Raw genomic sequence first — 20,787 nt, 5'->3', positions numbered from 1 at the left:
AAAATTTTTTTTTTAAGGAAACTATTAAAATAATAATATATACAAATAAATATATTTATTTAAATATTTATTTTTTATTAATGATATTGATATGGGAAGTTTATTTTTTTATTATTTAATTTATTATAATACTAAAAATCGAAATATTATTAGGGAGATATTTAGTTTTAATAAATAAAATTTTTGATATAAAATAAATTATGGTCCCTATATAAATAACTGTGTTTTTTTTCCAAAAAAAAAAAAACTTATTTAAAAAAAGTAAGACTAAATTCGAACTTATAAAAAACCTTTACTACAAAATATTAAAAAAATCAGAAAAAAAAAAAAAAAATAGAAAACAATACAACTATTTCCTAGAAAAAGATCTTAATATAAAATCTAAGCTTTTTATATAGAAACATCAACTAAAAACAATGCTTATTAAATAGAAAAAATAATAGAAATCTAAAATGATAAAAATATTAATGATACTACTATATATACATAAGATTAATCTAATTAAGATATGATTAAAATGGAAAAGTTTTTTATGAAAAGAGGATTTCATTTTAAGAAGAACAAAGCAGCCAATTTAAACCAAAAATCTACTCAAATAAAAAACAAAATCATATAGTAAATAGAATAAAACTTTAATTCAGATTTTGATTGCACAATATTATATTTTAAAGGCTAATCAAATAAATTAGGAGGTTTAGAAATAATAAGTTTAAGCGATGATTAATAAGAGACAATTTATTTTAATGAAATATAAAATTTATGGGAGAAAAGAACCTCTTAATAATAACTTTGCGTTTTAATTTTAGATTTTAATTATTCAGGGGTTTGGATAAAGGAAATAGAAAAAAAATAGATTTTTCAATGTCAATAATATCTAGTTGTAAAGAAGATTAAATTTCTATTTAAATTCCTAATAAAGGAGGATTATTTACATGGAATTTAGAACAAACATTTAATTAAGGAAAGTAGAATTTTCTAATCGATTTATTTGAAAAAAACGGTTAATAAAACCCGTAATTTTGGGGATTGGAATTTAAAGTATATAATTTAACAGGAATACCTTTTTTTATTTGTTCAGTAGAGGATTAAAAAAAATGGCTAAATAAATAATACAAAAAGAATATTATTTATTTAGATAAATGTAAATATTAAGGAGAATTAAAAAACGAAAAGCCTCAAGGAAAAGGAATTTCATATTTCTAAAATGGCAAAAAACTTTACGAAGGGAATTTTTACGATGGAAAATGGAATGGAAAAGGTATTCTTTATTATGAAAATGGGAATATATTTTATGAAGGAAGTTTTGTAGAAAATAAAACGCTAGGAAAAGGCATTTCTTATTATAAAAACGGGAAAAAAATGCATGAAGGAAATTATAAAAACGGACTTTGGAATGGAAAAGGAATCGCATACTATTAAAATGAAAAAATACTATATGAAGGAGATTTTATGAATGGAAAGGCTAATGGACATGGGATTCTATATGATGAAGAAGGCTAGAAGAAGTACTAAGGAGGCTTTTCGGATGGATAAAGACATGGATTTGGAATTTGGTATTCTAAAAAAGGAAATAAGATTTACGAAGGTGATTATGAAGATGGAGTTCCACATGGAAAGGGAATTTCTTATTATAAAAATAAAAATAAAAAATACGAAGGCGAATACTAAAATGGCTAATAAAGTGGGAATGGAATTTTCTATTATGAAAATGGAAACAAAAAATATTTAGGAGAATTCTAATTGGGTAAAGCAGATGGATATGGAAGCTAATTTTATTTAAATGGAAATTTATTTTATAAAGGAACTTTTAAGGCAGGAAAATGGAATGGTAAAGGTATTGCTTTTTCTTAAAATGGAAATTTTCTTTATGAAGGGGCTTTCTAAGATGGAAAATGGCATGGAAGAGGTATTTTATTTTAAGAAAATGGAAACAAATTTTACGAAGGAGAATTTTTATAACATAAGGAAGATGGACTAGGTATTAAATATTGGAAAAATGGCAATAAAATGTTTGAAGGAATTTTTAAAGAAGGTAAATGGCATGGTAAAGGTACTTTATTTTATGAAAACGGAAATATACAACTTTAAGGTTAATGGATATATGGAAATTTTATAAGATATTGATAATTTTATTTATATATAAATATATATTAATAAGATAAGTATTATATAATTATATATATTATTGTATTTTCTTTATACTAAATTAATTTTTTAAAGTTTAAAAATAAAAGATTTATTAATATCTAAAGAATTTTTTTTAACATAAATAAAATAAAAAGCCCTAAATTAAATTATTAATATAATTTTCAAAATAAAATTAATACATATCTAAGAAAATTAAATGTTTTATATTTTTTAAAAACAAATACTAGTACTGTTAACATAATTTATTTTAAAATATTTATAAACTGAGTATTTAATAAACATATCAATAAAATATGAATTATATTTTATTTTTTCCTACAAATATAATTTTTTTCCTTTTAAAAAGTTAAAATAAATTGGATAATTTATATTAAAGATTTTAAAATATAATAAGCGCATTTAAGATATATTATTAAAGAAATATTAATAAAACGATTATTAAATATAATTAAAATATTTTTTAAATAGTTATAAAGCAAATCAAAATAATATCTTTATAATGATTTTTTAAATTTACGATTAAGTGCGATATTTATATAATCTTATTTTTAGTGTATACATAATTTATTAAATTTATATTTTTTTTTTTTTTTTAAATATATAACTAAAAAGAAAATACATATATAAAACCATTTTATATATTTTTAAAAAATATAATCAATCCTCTTCTTAATATTCATTTTTTTATTTTCTTTAGTTTCTATAATTTCTATTGCTTTCATTTCCTTATTATTGACCTTAATATCCTTATTAATATTAGCCTTAAAATCCTTATTATTAAGCTTATTATCCTTGTCTTTCTAATCTTGCTTCATTTTACTTTTAAAAAATGTCATTTAAAACAATTTTTTTTCCATAATGCATTTATTCCATAATTTAGCAAACTAATTATATCCCTTCATTTGCTGTACTAAATTTTTTAAATCCATCATACATGAAACAAGGAGAAGTAATAATTTTATTACTGAAGTCAATTTAAAAAGCAGAAGGACTTCTTTCAATAGTTGTAGCACCTAATTTTTCAGCTACATCAATTGCTCCAGAATGAGGCCATTTATTATCCTTTTCAGTTTATCTCTTGCCTAATGTAATCATTGGCTTCTTTTCTCCCAAAACCTTAGCTATTAAAATAGGACTAATGCAAACAGCACCAATAGGTTTAGCTTAATTGTTAAAATCCTATATATTTTTAATTAATATAAATATATAAAATATATATGATTTTTTTTACTTATATAGCTTTAGAAACATCTTCATTAACTGTAAATTCTTCTCCTTTTTCGGCAAAGTTAGATAAATTTTTAGCTACTCCGAATCCTCCAGGTATTAATAAAGCTTAAAATTCTTCAGCATTTAAAGTCTTAATATCTCTTACTTCAGATCCGAAAAGTTTTGATTATTCTAATACATTTCTCTTTTCATTCATTACTTCGCCATTTGTATGATTTATTACATGATGCTAATCTTAATTTGGAGCAAACATATGTACTTTTACGTTCATTTTTTATAGTTATATTAAAATGGATATTGTTTCTGTTACCTCAGAACCTTTTTTTATTATTTTTATTTTTATTTCTATTTATAAAAATACCATCGAATACTCCACATCCTGATAATATAACAGCTACAGAGTTAAATCTTGGTTTTTGATATACATTTGATTCCTAATTTTAGATTGTTCCTTCAACGGTTTAGCAAAACTTTTTTATTTTTATTATTTAGATTATGATTAATTTAATGATTTTTATTTTTACTTTGAACGAAAACGGGTTCAATGCTTTAAATTTAAAGAGTTATTTAGAAATCATTTTTTTTTTTTAATTTTATATTTTTTATTATTTAATATCTTTTTTTATTATTTTATATCAGTAAAAAAAAATTATTTAAGCTTTTTTTATTTAAACTATTATTTGCTTTAAATATTAATATGAAAAAATAAACTATATAAATATTTAAGTTTACATAAAAACATTATCTTTTTATAAAATATAAAAATAAATAGTATCAACTTATTAAAATTATAACATTATGTCATAATAAAACGTCTAAAATCAATTTACATTACTTTATCCTTTTAAATTAAGAATTTCTATTAATTCATTTTCATTAAATATTTCAAAAGACTCCTCCTCATCTTTATATTCAAAAATAAATTATTAATTAGAATGTATAAAAGTTAATATTTATATAAAATAAGCATATTTATTTAAAATACAATAATTAAAATAGAAAATTACTTTAATTTTTTAAATTAATTATTTATGAAGATTCGTCTTAGCAACTTTGTTTTTAATTAATAATTTACTAGGTTTCAATTTGTTTTTTAAGATAACTGTTAGATTTAAGAAGATTAGAAATACTACACTTAAACATATTTTTTAAATTTTATTCTTAAATTGCTATTATTTTACTTTCCATTTAATATATAAGTATTTATAATTTTAATTTTTCTTAATTGGCGATATATATTTTCCTTATTTTAGTTTTCTCCTGATTTTCATCTATATATAATACAATAGAGCCTATTAAACATTCTAAATGTAGACCTATAGGGATTTAAAAGGCGAAATTATTTAAATCTATAAAACAAATCGATTAAACTTCTAATTTCTCAGCTAATTCTAATCTTTTATATAAATTTAAAATATAGAAAAAAAAATATATAAAAAAATAATTAACGTTTTTCTATATATTTCAAACAATTTTATTTAAAGATTTTATATATTTGTTTAATTAGTATATTAAGGTAATACTGCATTTATTATATAACTTATTTTCATTTCACTTTCATTAATAATATGTGAAACACTACCTGTATTTACTAGATTAAATTTTTGGCTTGTAAATATATATTTTTATATTTATTTTTTTACTAAATAAATTATTTTTTTAAATATCAAACACTTTTCTTTTTTTTTAATTTTTTTTTTTTTAACTATTAATATATATATTTTTTTAAAAAAAAACTTAGATTTTTAAACTATTGGAGAAAGTGTAAAAGGATATTAGTGAGCATTTACTTTTTAGTTATAATTAAATATTCTAAAAAATAATTAAATTTTTAATAATACCAATAGCATCACATTAAATTTTAAAATAATCAGCATCTAAAACTAAAAAAGATGTTCTATGTATTTAACTTTTATGTAAAATTTTCATTTTATTTTAATCTATTAGTTTTTCGTTTCTTTGGCATGTAAGAAAAACTTTATTTATGTATTATTTTAAACTGAAATTTTAATTTTTATTGTTTTAAATTTACTTCCCATTTTATTTTAAGGTAGGTACTTAAAATTTTATTGTTATATAAAATAAAATTTAATTGATAATAATTGGTAATTAAAAACACGTTTTTTAGTTATTATTATTAATAAATATAATTTTATTGATTGAATCGAATCATTTGGCTTATAAGTTTAAAGTTCTAAAATATAATAAATAAAGTCTAATACTTATATTTAAATATTATAAAATTATAAATAAAATATTCCGAATAATAGAATACATTTTTTTTTTGCATATAAATTATATTGTATTAACTTTTAATCATTTATTTTTAGGTTTATATAATAATTGGTAATTTATTTTAATAATATAAAATAATTTTTTTTTGTACAATTATGTAAAATTTATAAAAATAATTTATGAAATTGATTATAATTAGCAATATTCAGAAATTCAAATAAATTTTTGAGAAAAAATATATGTGAAAATCTTAAAGGGAAGCCTATTTTGTGTTTTGTGTTTCCATTTATTTTTTGAAAATTTTTAAGTTATTTTATTTTGCACAAATTTCAATTATCGTCTCGTCTCCAGATTTATTTTTTTTATCGAAAATTTTCTAAGTTTTCATTCCATCAATATTTTTAAATTGTTATTTATATAAAATATTTGGGAAAACTTAAAATTTTATATTGAAAATATGGAAAACTTGCAATTTTGCTATGAAAATATGGCATATTCTAAATAATTTTGAAGCATTTTCTTGTTTAAAACAATTTCAAAAATATAAAGATAAAATTTATTATAAAAAAGAAAAAAGTATGAAATTTAATATAAGTAATTTATAATATTTTTCAAAATTAATTTTCTGGACTTTTGTTTACAGAAAATTTTTTTTTTATAGAAATATTTCTATTGCAAATTTTGGATTAAATTATTTTGCTAATTTTTTTTTTTTTTCTGTTTTTACATATTTTTTATATTTAATTTCATGTCTTTACAATTACAAATAATTTAGCTTTAATGATAATACTATTAACTTTATTCATTATAGTCTAGACATTATTTATTTTATAAAAAATTAATTGTATTAAAATTAAACAATAAAATATATAAAAATACATTAAAAATTATTAAAAAAAAAAAAAAATAACTTAACAAAAATAAAAATAATTTAATATTCAATTAATAATAAATATTAAAATACAAAATAAATAATAATAACTTAATAGTTATATCAAAAAAATGATATAAAATATAAATTTCTAAAACATATTAGTAGCAGTTGATGGTTCAGATTATAGTATAAAGGCTTATAAATAGTGTTAAGAAACATTCGGATTAATCAAAGAAAAAATAAATTAAACAATAATACTACATATAACAAATAGTAAGAAAGACTATTTGCCATTAAATTATTAAGGATAGCAAATATATGATTATTATATCGAAAATTGCGTTTTTTTATATATTTTTTTATTATTTAAATTTATTTTTTTACAAAAAGTTGTAATATTAAAATTAAAGACTTATTATTGAAGAATAAAATTCTGAGCTTCCTTCTTGTAGAGAACAAATATTAAATATTGCAAATAATATGTAAATAAGTTTTATTTTCGTTGGATATTATGGAAGAAAACAAGAAAAAAAGTTAAACAAAAATTAATATTAATTATAATTATTTAATAAAATATAACAAAAAAAGAGATAAAAATGGTATGAGTTAAACAGTCAAGCATTTATGCTTTCATAGTCAAATTCCAGTTTTTATTATCAAAGAATTAGTTTGTAGAAGTACTGATTCTTCACCTATTACTTATTTAGCTTGTTTAGACGGTTCAAATAAAGCTTATAAGGCATTGAATGTGTGCTTAAGTTTAAGAAATTAAGGAGATAAATTTATTTTTTGTTATGCTCCTACGCCTGATAAATAAAAATTCAGTAAAATAATTAAAGCCAAATTAGAATAAGAATTAGAAAATTTTAAAGATGTAGAAAATAAATATTTATATTTTTTGCTATTTTTTTATAAAAAAGATCGCTTGGTAATTTTTAGAATTAGAAACTTCATTTTAAGTCGTTTAATCAATATGTTAATATATTAATAAAAATAAAATTAGTTATGTTGTGGTAAATATTATTATTTTCTTAATTTATTTTAATATTAAAAAATAGATTGGAAATAATGGTTATAGAGCTCAATTAGAAAATAAGAATTTCTTTGGAAATACTGGAGAATAAATAGTTCTAAACTCGAATTCTAATATAATAATAATACCTTGAAAAAGCATTAAAATAAAAATTAAAGAAATAAAATAAATATAGTATATATATAAAAAAGATATATTTATCGTTCAAAAAAAAAAAAAAATACCAAAATACCAAAATATAAAATTACTAAAAAAATAAAAAATAAATGCTATAAGCTTTCCAAAAACTACATAAAATAATAAAACCATAAAAATCATTCTTATAAAAATTCCAATTTTCAGAAAGATTAAATTTAAAGGAAAAATCATCACTTCCACCATCTTAGCAAGTAATAGGTATAGATTTAGGGACTGCAAATGCCGTTGTAGCAATTCTCCAAGATAAAAATGCTCCAAAAGTAATAGAAAATGCAGAAGGAATTCGTGTCACTCCATCAGTAGTATCGTTTTCGCCTGATGGAACGCCATTTGTAGGCACTCCTGCCAAGCGCGCAATAATGACAAATCCAGAAAACACTATTTATGCAATTAAAAGACTTATCGGAAAAAACTATGACGAAGTGGAAGAATATATAAAAACCCTTTCATATTAAATAAAAAAGTCTCCTGAAAACAGGCCTTTAATTTAGGCTAATGGCGAAGAATACCTTCCAGAATAAATAGCTGCAGTAATATTAAAAAACCAAAAATAAACAGCTGAAGCATATTTATCAAAAAGCATCTCAAGTGCAGTAATAACAGTTCCAGCGTATTTCAATGAATAATAAAGAGATGCAATGAAAGAATCTGCAAAGTTAGCAGGTTTAACCCCAAAAAGATTATTAAATGAACCTGTTGCAGCTGCTTTGGCTTTTTCTGCAGGCAAATCTTAAAATTAGGATATTTCAAAGGTAGCTGTCTATGATTTTGGAGGAAGTACTTTTGATTTTTCAGTCTTAGAATATGGACAGGGCGTATATGAAGTACGTGCTTTTGCAGGTGATTTAGAATGCGGAGGTAATGATATAGATGATTTAGTAACAGAATATATCATAAAGGAATTCGAAAATTAAAACCCTGGTGTAAAAATAAGTCAGGATAAATTAGCTTTCCAGAGAATCCGTGAAGCTGCTGAAAAAGCAAAATTAGAGCTTTCCTCCACAACCTAAACAGAAATTAATTTACCTTACATAACAGCTGATGTGACAGGTCCAAAGCACGTAATAGTGAATTTAACAAGAGGAAAATTCGAAAATATAATAAGATAAATTATTAATAAGACTTTTTAGCCTATTAAATAATGTTTAGAAGAATAAAAAATAGAAGTTAAAGATTTTCATGATATTATCGCTATCGGAGGTTGCTCAAAAATACCATTAGTATAAAAATATGTGGAAGAGTTTTTCTAGAAAAAAATCAATAGAAATATTAGTCCAGATGAAGCTATTGCTATGGGAGCCTCGCTTTAAGGCAGCGTCCTTGAAGAAGCTCTAAATGAAATCAAAGTTCTTGATTATGTGCCTCTTTCTATTGGAATTGAAACCAGGGGAGGAATTTACAAAAAAATTGTTGAAAGAGGAACTCCTTTACCAACTAAAAAGTGTATTATACTTACTAGTTCTAAAGATAATTAATAATATATCAATATACATCTTTATTAAGGAGAGAGGCCTCTTGTTAAATATAATAGATGGGTTGCTAGTAATGTTTATTGTTTTATGGAACCAACAAGAAAAGGTTGGCTTTAAATTAAAGTTGAATTTGATATTGATTTGTTAGGATAATGTAAAGTTTCAATTCGTGAAAAAGATCATATGTAGCCTTTAGAGTTTGAATTTATTGCTGATTGTGGGATACCTTCATATGCAATCCAAGAAAAAATAACAGATTTTTATTAAAATTAAAAAGATGATAAGAAAGAAGTTGAGGAAATCAAAAAGATCTTAAAGTATTTTGATGAATAATACTATGTATATAAACTTGCTGATGGTGAAGATTCTGAATTCAATTTTTGAGTTTATTTAAACAAACATATTTATAAATATATAATTATATAATTTTTTTTATTTATATTCAAATTTAATTTTTATAATTTATGTTTATTAAAGATTCAGGTTTTTATTATATATTTTTTTTCTTCTTTCCCTTTGACAGTACTTTATTATTCATCACTTTTATTTCTATTGCATATATTTAATGTTATCTATTATAAGTCACTTTAATTTTATTTTAGTTTCCAAATTTATTAAAAATTGAATATATACTATTCATATTAATAATATATTTACTAATTAATTTGATTGCTTTTAAAATAAAGTAATTTTTTACATTTGAATTTGATAGTTTATTTTTTAAAATCTAAATATTTAGCAAATTTATGAGCAAAGTATTTTAATCAATTCAATATAAATTCCGACATTTTATTTTAATCTTGAATTTTTTTATAAGCCTAAAATGCCCTGAAGCTTTTGAAGTATTAGTTATCTTATCTCATAAAACAATATTGATAACTTTACTAATCCATTTTATCATCATAAATATCTTATATTTTAATTTTAGTGTTTAGGAAAATATAATTAAATTTTATTTAAAAAAAATATTTTTTGTTATCAAATACATTTTTTATTAAAATAATATAAATTAATAATCAAAAATAAAAGGTGCTTACACCTACATATTAAAATCGGTATATTTTATATAGATAATGCATTATAAATCTAAAATTTTCGTAATTGTGATAGTTAGTTTAAAATTTACTTTATAAATATTATAATAAATAAAGCAGCAAACCATATAAATTATTAAAAAAATAATGTAAGATTTGATAATTCGATTTGCAAATAAAAAAAAATCATAATTTTTAATAAATAAAATAATTAATATAAACATTTTTATATGAAATATATTATTATAAATTTCCTTGAAACAAAATTAAAAAAAAGCTTAAAATATATATATAAAAAAAATTCTATTTTAAATTATCAACAAATAATATTCCAATTTCCATTGAAAAATGTCAGAACTTTTCTTTCATTTTCTATACAATTATTTGAATTTTCAGCTGCTACATTTTAAACTGCATAAACTTTTCCATCACAAACCACAGGATTATTATTCCAGAATCCTTCTGCAATAGGTAACTATTAAACTCCATCAAAGCAAATCACATTATCACTAACTTAAAAAACAAAGCAAATATTACTTGCTGTATTATCTTCAAAATACCCCCCGAAAATTAAAATATCATTACTATTAATTTAAACACAAGATGAGCTGGATAATAGTGCAAATTCATTTAAAGGTACTTTTTCGATTTTAGGATCCAAAAGTACCCATGAATTTCTCTCCTAATCAAAGCATTCAATATAAGGCGAAAGTTACAAATCCTCCCCAATTCCTCCAAATTTAAATAAGAATTTATTTTAAAATGCACAAACAGCTGATGAAGCACATCCAAAATTTAAAGATGGAGCCAAATCCCACTTAAAATTTTTCAATGAGAATTTTTCGCATTATTTAGTCATTTAATTATTCTCATCAAAACCTCCAATAACATAAATAAAATCATTCAAAAAAACCATTGAATGAGAAGATCTTCCGATATTCATTTTTTCCAAAAACAGCATCTTTTCTTCTTCAAAACTATACTTCATAATATATTTGTTTTTTACTTTTTTTTCCATATAAGTTCCTCCACACAAATAAAGATCACCATTTGGAATACTTAAAGATTTATGAAAAGAAGGAATTCGAAATTCTTCTTCTACATTTTTTAATGTTATTTCTTCAAAATAAAAATCTTTTATTTCATTTTTCAAATCTAATAAATATAATTTATTCCATTCACTTTAAAAAAAATGTAAATATGCTAATTCGCCTTAAAACTATGACTATATATTCACTTCGTATGCATTTTTTTAATTTTTTTTACATTATTCTTCTTTAAATAAACCAACTTTTCTAACTCTTCCAAAAACTTGTATAAACGAGACTCATTTAATGTAGGAATTACGATATTTGAGTTCAAAAGAAGTTTATTTGCTTCTTTTTTAAATATTTGTATTGTATTTTGTATATTTAATTTGCTTATTTTAACTATATTATCGATGCTTAATAACGAATTGTTTTTAAAAGAATTTAAAAAAACTAATATTCACTAATTTAGTTATGAATTTTGGAAAATAAACCATCAAAATCCTACTAATTTGAAGGCACTTTTTATTAAAGTTGATTTTCTAACTAAAAAAAAAAATTTTCTAGAATATCATATAAACGATGCTTAATTGAATTTAAAATTTGAATATTTTCCTCAGGAAAAGTAAGTTAATTCTCGATATTTTAAATATTTTTTTCCAAATATGAAATTCCGAAAAGAAGCTTTTATTCACAATCATTTTTAATTTGGCGAAACGAAATAATATCAGCAAATGAAGATGTTGTTTTATGAAAATTATTATGCTAATGTATACATTCTGGACACAATGGAATTAAACACTCTTCATTTTGGCAGAAATTTGTTATTAGCTCTTGTGGGTGAATTCTACAATTATATTTTATTTTTATTGATGACATTATTTTTTTATTATAAGTGCTTATAATAACTTTTATTTGTTTTTGTATTTTTGTTATTATTTTTTCTATTTTTTGTTAAAGAAAAAATAATATTTTGCTATTTTTATAAATAATATTATTTAAAAAAAGAAAGAAAAATGAATAAAAAAAAAAAAGGATTTATTGTTACAGGTTTCGGTGAATTTTTTAAAATTAAGGATAATCCGACTGCATATTTAATAAATAATTTAAGTGAAGAAGAAAAATAATAATTTAATATCATAGATTCTTCAGTCTTAGAAGTAAGTATTTAAGGAGTTGATGAATATTTATAGAAAATATAAAAATTAATTGAATAAAACAAAGATAAATATGAAAACTTTATTATACTTCATTTAGGTGTATATTAAAATAGCGGAGCTTTCAGAATTGAGAAAACAGGATATAATGAAAAAACTTTCAGAGGAATTGATATGAGAGGGAATTAACCTTAATAATAAAATATATGTGAAGATTTGGATTTTAGCTAAGGAATAAACTCATAAGTTAATTGTGAAAAAATAATTTGCTTTTTACATTAAAAATTTTGCCTTTAAAATTAATTAAAACTTGAACAAGTTTAATTAAGCGATAATCCAGGAAGATATATTTGTAATTATACATATTTCTAAAGTTTATATTTTTGTAATTAATAATGTTAAAGTTATGTTAAAAGTCTTTTTATACATGTTCCTACTTTTTAGGAAATAAATGAAAAAATCTAAAGTAATATGTTAAGATGTGTTTTATCATATTTGTAAAATGATGAAATTTGATAATTTATAAATAAGTAATAATATTTTATTATAGTTAAAAATAAACAAATCGAAAAAATTAAAGGGAAATTTTTAGATAAATAAAAAATATATTAAAAGAGTTATAATAAAATTACAAAATAAAAATAAGATTAAATAAAATTTTATAAAAAACAAAAATAAAAAAAATTAATTATATTTATATATTTAAAATTAATAAGATATTTACTAAATTAATTAGTTTAATAATTTCATAAATATAAATCCCAAAAATATTTTTATATTTATTTATTTTAGTAAATCATTTTTACTATTTCTAATAAATTTTTCTAATAAGCAATTATCTATAACATTGATATTTTTTTTACTTTTTAGATATCATCAAAAATTTATGTAATTTTATTTTTATTAATATATTAAAATCTTGTTTTTAATAAAGTATTTTAAAACAAGCATTAATCATTCATTCTTTAATTAATTTTAATTTAAAAATAATATATATTTACTTCATATAATAATCATTATATTATATAATATTATCTTTTAACAAAAATTTTATATTAAGTTCTTTTCTTATGTTTTATTTAATTATTTATTGTAAAATAATTATTTTTGAATTTACATATTCAATTCTGATTAAATTAAATTTGTTGTGTGCAAATTTAATACAAAAAGTTATATTATATCTAGGAAGTTATCAGTAGATTATAATTTATAATTATATATGCTTTTTAGAAAAATATTAATAATTAAACTTTTTTAATAAATAAAAAAATACTTTAAAAATAAATTGAAAAATTATAATTATTTATTAATATATTAATAATTTTCCAATAATAATTATAGTTATTCTTTGTCAAGTTATTTTAAACTTTTTTTTCATAAAATTAAGATTATTATTATTTTTTTTAAAAAAAAAACGACAATTCCAATTCTAGTTCATTTAAATTATTAGGAATCGATTTAAATAATAAATTAAAAAAATTTAATTGGTATATTATTGGATTATCCCTTTAAACAAAAATATAAATGTTTCTTCTTTTAACAATATTATTATAAAATTAATACACCAAATTAAGTTTAACTACTTATAAACTTGGAATAGAAAAAATTCTATTAAAATTTTTAGCTAAAACTATTAAGGAATCGTTCGATATTTAACAATTACTAAATTTATTAAAAAAAATACAAAAATATATATATATATATATATATATATATATATATATATATATATATATATATATATATTAAACAATGCTATAAGATTAAAAAAACATATTTTCCTTGGTAAATTCATTAAATTTTTAATTATTTCAGTAAATACTTAATCATTCAAATTATTATTGCTTTTATTTTGTTTTAAAATCATATAATAGATTTTTAAAATGTAATACCTAATAGCAATTTAAAATTTCTAAATATTCTTGGGTAACTTTAGAAATATGTAAGGAATATAATTTTATGTATTTTATTGATTTTAATAATTTCTGTCTAAAGTATTTTAATAATTGTTCCTATTAATTTTATATTTTATAAATATATAAACTTTACCTAAAATTTAATGTCAAAGTCTATAAATTTTCAGGTAAATCTTTAATTGAATTGCTTAATTTTAGAAATAGTTTATTTTTAAAATCTATATTTCTTTTTTATTTTTAAATAAAAATTAAAAGCATAAAATTTATAAAATATTTTTATAAAACTCTAGATTAATTTTAATCTATAATATATTCTAATTAATAAATTTAAAGTTTTAAATATTTTAATAAATTGATTCTGGACTTGAGTTCCTTTTTTATTATTTATTAATTTTTATTAGTTAGTATTAGAATTTCTTATTACGTAAAATCAAATCTTATTTGCTGTAAATTTTTATATTTCAAACATTTTTATTGATTGAATAAACAATATTAATTAACAACTATACTTTTAATTTAACTTTCATTTTATACTAAATTTAGTTATCCTCTTTACTAATTGCCCATTGTTTTAAAATAATTTAATAAAATAATTGATATAAAATAAAAATATGTAAATAGATTAATTAATATTAATTTGATATATAAAATTTTATCTAATTTCAAAAATAATAAAATAAAAAAAATATTATATATTTAATAATTAAATTTATAAATATTTTTAAACAAATATAATTTCAAAAATAACAATTATTAAGATAATTTATAAATATATGATAATTTTTAATTTAATAAATCTTAAAAATAATATAAATTCATTATTTTTTTATAATAATAAATAAAAAACTTTTATAAGGATATAACAAAATATATATATATATTTTCAAAGCAAATTATATAGATACATATTAAAAAATTTAACAATTAAAATTAAACTCATAATTTTTTGGTATCTATATATAATTTAGTAAAAAACATATAATTATTTTTTTCAAAATTTTTATTTTCCATTATTAAATGCAATGTATTAATTGCTTATAAATGCTTTCGAAATTTAAATGATAAATAAGATTATAGTCTTTTTCTTTTCTTTATTAATAGCAAGAATATTTTCATATTATTTAAACAATTTATATACGGTTTTTTCTTACTTTATTTTCTTTTTAAAAAATAACCGCCGAGAAAAATATGAATTATGGTATTTTTTTTTTATATTTTTTCTAAAAATTATAAAAAATAATACAATTTATTATTAAAAAAAATATTATTTGGGATTTACAATGAGAATATCTTAAGAATATTAAAATTATTATATTTTAATATCTTCTTCAAACACAATATAAGTTGAATTGCCTTTGGAGTCTTTTCTTTTATATAATTATTATTGGAATAATATATGTGTATTTTATATCAAAATTTTTTCATTTTATCCATTTAAAATTAGCATAATTAGGTAAATCTTAATTTTAATATTCAATCAATCAAACAATAACTTTATTTTTTATAAAAAAAATTATTAACAATTGTCCAAATTAACTAAAAATATTAAAGTTATTAATTTAGATAATTAATATCAAAAAATTTTGTTTAAAAAGAGAACTTTAAATTTATTAGAAGAAGTTCAATTTTTATTTAAAAGTTATAATTTTTTGTGTATATTCTTCTTATAAAAAAGGTTGGTTTTTATTTAATATCTGTATTACTTTTGGGGAAAAAAAAAACAAGACAATTAATTTTAATTGTTTATCCAGTTTTTGACTTTATGATAAAAAAATAAAAATTAAAGATATTTATATAATACTGTAAATTACTTATTTAAAAAAAAATTATTATTATTATAAATTGTTTAGTTAATATTTTTAAATGTAATTTTTTTGTAAAATAAGTTATGTATTATATAATAATTTATATAAAAATCTAAATTTAATATTATAAATTAAGGAATAATATAAAATTTAATTTATAAATGTATATTTTTAAGAAAATTTCTATAATTAATATTTTTAGATTTTAAAAATAACACAATATAGTATGTAAAAATAAAATAAATATTATTAAGAAAGAAATATATTATTTATGGTAAAAAGTCTTAGAATTTCCATTTTATTTTATTAAAATAATTATTTCAATTTCATAATAAAAATAAATGAAAAAAAAAAAAAAAAATATTAAGGAATTTATATATTTTTTTATAAGAAAATTAAATATTTTATTGAAAATTATAATATTTATATATATATTATATTAATTTATTTGTATTTAATTATAATTTTATTTTATACATTTGTTTTTTTTTTTTATTTTTATATATTTTTTTTTTATATTTTTATATTTTTGTATTTTTATATTTTTTATTTTATTAAATTTAATATTAATATTTAAATATTTTATATATAATTTTATATATTTGTATATATAATTTTATAAATCATATATATATAATCTTGTTATTAGTATTATTTTATTTTATATTTTTATTTTTTATATTTTTTTTATATTACATTTTTCATTAAATATATTTTTTTATTTTATTTATAAAAAATTAATAATTTTAAAACAATTATTTTTTCTAATATATATATTTTTTTTATTTTCAAAATAAATTATCATATGTAATATATTTATTTTATATATTATATATTTTTTTAATATATTTACAATTCTTTAAAATTAAAGACTTTTTTTGTTAATATTCTAACACAAGTTATACATAAAAAATTATATTTTTTTATTAATAGAATTTTTTTTAAAATAAAACATAATATTCAAAAAAATTAATAAAAAAAATTTATTATTTGATATTTATTATAATTAAAAAACTTCTTTTTATCAAAATATAATAAAAAAATTAAAAAGTTATATCCAAACAATAAATATAATTATTAGATAACACAAAAACTCAATGTCAAATATAAATAAAAATATGATTATAAAGATTTTAAAATTATCATTATTAAAATTGTATTTATATTTAGAAATTTATTTTAAAATGCATATATTACTTTTTTATATACATAAACTATATATATTTTTAATTAATATAATAAAAAAATTAAATATTTTATGAATATAACTAAAAAAATTAAATAAATAAAAATTTTGATTTTAATTAAATTGCAAATTAAATTTTAAATTACAATTTTACACAAAAATACAATATATTATAAGTATTAATTAATATCATATTAAAATAAATCAACTTGCGAATTCATCAGCTAATGAAAACCTAGCAATCTTTTAATTTTTATTTTTATTTTTATTTTTATCGTCATAATCTTTAGCCTTTCCAACCATAATGAGTATCCATGACAAAATGCTCGAAGCTATAGGAACAATAACAGTAACCCATCTAATAAAACTCTCATTTCCATCTTTAAAAAGTGAACTTTCAGTAATAATAAAAAGAACTATACCTGTAGAAATTTTATCCAGGAAGCTGTAACTACCAAAAACAAAAGCACCTCCAGCTCCTCTTAAACCAATGACTTCTGATATAAGATTAATAGCAGTATTAAGTTAAATTGCTTAAGAAAATCCGCTAATAGCCGCAATAACATATATAAAGTAATTAGAAAATCCGTCATCAGCTTTCATAAAAGCCAGAGCAACTTCAGAGACTCCCATAAGAACAACTCCAAGAGTGAATGTTTATTTTCTTCCAATTTTTTAATATAAAAAATTGAGGAAAAATGATGCAAAAACAGAAGAATTATAAAGCAATAAAGAAATAAGTACCAATTAGAAGGGTAAATTAAAACTTTTGTTGTCATTTTTGATTACTTTTATAACATAAATTAAGTAAAAGTTCAACATTGTGCTTATTACATTGCAAAAAAGACGTGTTCCCATATATGCGATGCCATATTAGTAAAATTGGACTTACTTAAACCATTATTTCCAATCGATAATATTTTCTGATAGTGATTCTGCCCTTTTGGTTTTTTTTAATATTTCCTTATTTTAATTTAATTCTTCATCTTCTGAAAGCATCAAGTCATCGGCAATTCCTCCATTTTTATCCAAAACGCACTAATCTCCTTTTTCTTATTTTCTTTAAAAAGAAGAATCGTCTTTATTTTAAGATTCCTTGTTTAATTCAAGGTTATTTTTTACTTCTCTTTCTTTCAAAATTTCCTTTAAATTTCTAGCATAATTAGTACATTCTTTAGTTAATTAGACTTCTCTGCAATAAAAAAGGAAAAAAAGTGAAGTTAAAATTCCTATTCCTGCGCATGTAAATCCTAAAGCTTGAAATTATTATTTTCCGTCATTTATAGTTTTCGAAAATATCAAAGCTAATAATAATACGACTAGATTAGCAACAAAAGTAAATGTATTTCTCCGTGTATTCAATATATCTCGGCGATATCTTGAACATGTTAGTGAAGGAACTAGCGACATATGTGATATTTGAACAGCGGCCCAACCCACATTGAAAATTGAAGGGAAAAATGTATAAAAAAATAATTAAAAACTGTAATTATCATTTAATGGTGGAAATATTTTTATAAATATTGAATTCGCCCATATTGGAATAAATGATATTATTACTAATATAAATCCAAATAAATACCAAGGAGTCCTTTTACCCATAAATGTATTCGTTTTATCCGAAAAATAACCTACTAATGGGGTTGCTATAGCATCAAATAATTAACCACTTAATATAGAATATGAAGCTTCTTTAAATTCCAAAACTTGAGTTAAATATAATATTAGATAACTTTTTATTTTTTTAATATATCTTTTTATAATTATTTTTAAAATATATTTTTTTACTTAAACCAACATGCAGCACATAAATCATTAAAAAAATGACCAGTTGCATATGCCCAAATTTAATGTTATTTTAAACTGTCATATTTATATGATTTTACTATATCTTTTTCGATAAGAATATCATTCTGGGTTTATTCTCTTTATTATTCCATAATTTTCAATTATTTAATATAATATTTGTCAATAAATAATTAATATAAAAATTTAGTATATGTTTTTATAATAATATAATATTTTTTTAATTTATTTTAACTTTTTTATTTAGAGATTTATAAAAGAATTATTAATATATAAAATATAATAAGTAAATCCAAAAATAATATATAAAAAATAAAAAAAATAAAGAGATTAATACAAATTATATATTACTAAAATAATGATTTAAATAATATTTCATATTTATTTTAAAAAAAAATATTAAAAAATAGTTTATTATATTATTGTATAATTAAAATATTCTTTAACATTATATCATCACTATATTAATATATAATAAATATAAAGATATTAGCATAATAATATAGGTTAAAAATTAAAATTTAAAAAATTTGCCTTATAATTACTATATATATAAAGAATACACAAAAAAGAAAAACAAAATTATAGAATAATAAATATAAAATATTTTATATAAATAATTATAATATAATTATTATTAATTTATGATTAAAAAATAAAAATATAATTACTTTAAATTCTATATTAATATAATTATTTAAAGAAATAGAATAAAACATGTAAAAAAAAAAAAAAAATATACTAAAAACACATTAAAAAAAAAAAATAAGATATGAAAATTTATATTAAATAAAAAAATATTCATATAATTAAGGATATTTTAAACAAAAAAATATAAAAAAAACAATTATTAAAAATATATAAATATAAATTAAATATATATTTAAAATAATTATAAACATTTAAAATATTATTATAATTAAATAGAAAAAAAATATAAATATAAATATAAATATAAATATAAATATAAATATAATATAAATATAAATAAATAAATTAATTATATTTTATTACTATTTTTTTTTTTTTTTTTATTATTAATTTTTTTTATAACTAAAAAGTTTCATTTATTATACTTTATCTATTTTTTTAAATATAACTATAATATTAATATAATTTATATAAAATTAAGTATTGATATTAATTTAATTTATTTCTTTTATAATTACTTTTTTTTCAATATGAATATGATATTTTTTTTTTTTTTAAATAAATTTTTATAATTATTATAATAAATAGTTATTTTTTATATAAAAAAACTTTTAGAACATAATTTTTCATTACTTTAAAACTTTAAAATGAAATTAGAGTTAAAATATCTTATTTTAAATAATAGTTCATATATCAATTTTTAAATATTAAATTATTAATTAGATATTTTTATAGATATAAATATTTTATAATAAAACTAGTTTATAAAAAGTTTTTATTGTAAATATAACATCAAAGAAAGACATAATAGTTTTATTTATTTTTTTAAAATATTAAGAGAACATTAAAATTTTAATTTTAATTTTATAATTAAATTAAAATAAATAAAAAAATAATAAATATTATTCAAAATATATAAAATTTAGAAATAAATATTTTATATATAATGAATATATTATTAAAAAAAAATTGTAATTATTATTATTATTATTATATTTATTATTATTATTATTA

At 18.0% G+C, this 20,787-nt stretch overlaps 6 protein-coding genes across 6 annotated transcripts, besides 26 other annotated features; 3 read left to right on the top strand and 3 right to left on the bottom strand. All coding sequences in view use genetic code 6, as the record gives it.

Moving 5' to 3' along the window:
- Positions 1-1,359: 1,359 nt before the first annotated feature.
- Positions 1,360-2,124, top strand: IMG5_080820 (protein kinase domain protein; the record flags this gene model as incomplete). Its single annotated transcript, XM_004036440.1, has 1 exon — positions 1,360-2,124. The coding sequence occupies one exon, from the start codon at positions 1,360-1,362 to the stop codon at positions 2,122-2,124; it is 765 nt and encodes a 254-aa protein (XP_004036488.1).
- A 618-nt stretch (positions 2,125-2,742) lies between these two features.
- On the bottom strand, positions 2,743-3,917 carry IMG5_080810 (hypothetical protein; the record flags this gene model as incomplete). The annotated part of the gene is made up of 4 exons (XM_004036439.1): positions 2,743-3,327; positions 3,380-3,696; positions 3,740-3,848; positions 3,903-3,917. Coding segments are annotated over 4 exons (963 nt in total), but the record flags the coding sequence as incomplete, so codon positions are not given.
- Positions 2,872-2,942: a microsatellite.
- Positions 3,918-3,958: 41 nt separating the features above from the next.
- Positions 3,959-4,005: a microsatellite.
- Positions 3,977-4,015: a microsatellite.
- Positions 4,016-4,789: 774 nt separating this feature from the next.
- Positions 4,790-4,819: a microsatellite.
- Positions 4,820-5,052: 233 nt separating this feature from the next.
- Positions 5,053-5,083: a microsatellite.
- Positions 5,084-6,244: 1,161 nt separating this feature from the next.
- Positions 6,245-6,282: a microsatellite.
- A 212-nt stretch (positions 6,283-6,494) lies between these two features.
- Positions 6,495-6,548: a microsatellite.
- Positions 6,496-6,540: a microsatellite.
- A 53-nt stretch (positions 6,549-6,601) lies between the features above and the next one.
- IMG5_080800 (hypothetical protein) lies at positions 6,602-7,653 on the top strand (the record flags this gene model as incomplete). Its single annotated transcript, XM_004036438.1, has 5 exons — positions 6,602-6,828; positions 6,878-7,020; positions 7,076-7,361; positions 7,408-7,500; positions 7,546-7,653. The coding sequence occupies exons 1-5, from the start codon at positions 6,616-6,618 to the stop codon at positions 7,651-7,653; spliced, it is 843 nt and encodes a 280-aa protein (XP_004036486.1). The 5' UTR covers positions 6,602-6,615.
- Positions 7,654-7,786: 133 nt separating this feature from the next.
- On the top strand, positions 7,787-9,574 carry IMG5_080790 (hypothetical protein; the record flags this gene model as incomplete). The annotated part of the gene is made up of 1 exon (XM_004036437.1): positions 7,787-9,574. The coding sequence occupies one exon, from the start codon at positions 7,787-7,789 to the stop codon at positions 9,572-9,574; it is 1,788 nt and encodes a 595-aa protein (XP_004036485.1).
- Positions 9,575-10,540: 966 nt separating this feature from the next.
- On the bottom strand, positions 10,541-11,212 carry IMG5_080780 (kelch motif family protein, putative; the record flags this gene model as incomplete). Its single annotated transcript, XM_004036436.1, has 1 exon — positions 10,541-11,212. The coding sequence occupies one exon, from the start codon at positions 11,210-11,212 to the stop codon at positions 10,541-10,543; it is 672 nt and encodes a 223-aa protein (XP_004036484.1).
- Positions 11,213-14,097: 2,885 nt separating this feature from the next.
- Positions 14,098-14,155: a microsatellite.
- Positions 14,156-14,897: 742 nt separating this feature from the next.
- Positions 14,898-14,932: a microsatellite.
- A 1,580-nt stretch (positions 14,933-16,512) lies between these two features.
- Positions 16,513-16,560: a microsatellite.
- A 52-nt stretch (positions 16,561-16,612) lies between these two features.
- Positions 16,613-16,683: a microsatellite.
- Positions 16,619-16,683: a microsatellite.
- Positions 16,641-16,742: a microsatellite.
- Positions 16,679-16,751: a microsatellite.
- Positions 16,708-16,751: a microsatellite.
- Positions 16,752-16,779: 28 nt separating this feature from the next.
- Positions 16,780-16,825: a microsatellite.
- A 108-nt stretch (positions 16,826-16,933) lies between these two features.
- Positions 16,934-16,973: a microsatellite.
- Positions 16,941-16,980: a microsatellite.
- Positions 16,981-17,354: 374 nt separating this feature from the next.
- Positions 17,355-17,414: a microsatellite.
- Positions 17,415-17,427: 13 nt separating this feature from the next.
- Positions 17,428-17,469: a microsatellite.
- IMG5_080770 (major facilitator superfamily protein, putative) lies at positions 17,455-19,272 on the bottom strand. The gene is made up of 2 exons (XM_004036435.1): positions 19,105-19,272; positions 17,455-19,048 (listed from the first exon to the last, which is right to left on the bottom strand). Exons 1-2 carry the CDS (start codon positions 19,254-19,256, stop codon positions 17,521-17,523), a joined length of 1,680 nt encoding a protein of 559 aa, XP_004036483.1. The 5' UTR covers positions 19,257-19,272; the 3' UTR covers positions 17,455-17,520.
- Positions 17,561-17,591: a microsatellite.
- Positions 19,058-19,100: a microsatellite.
- Positions 19,273-19,980: 708 nt separating the features above from the next.
- Positions 19,981-20,112: a microsatellite.
- A 15-nt stretch (positions 20,113-20,127) lies between these two features.
- Positions 20,128-20,171: a microsatellite.
- A 576-nt stretch (positions 20,172-20,747) lies between these two features.
- Positions 20,748-20,787: a microsatellite.

The sequence above is a fragment of the Ichthyophthirius multifiliis genome (genome assembly GCF_000220395.1).
Source record: "Ichthyophthirius multifiliis unplaced genomic scaffold scaff_1120509250542, whole genome shotgun sequence".
Classification (NCBI taxonomy): Eukaryota; Ciliophora; class Oligohymenophorea; order Hymenostomatida; genus Ichthyophthirius; species Ichthyophthirius multifiliis.
Note: the sequence above shows the minus strand (reverse complement) of the source record. Positions and strands in the feature narration are given on the sequence as shown.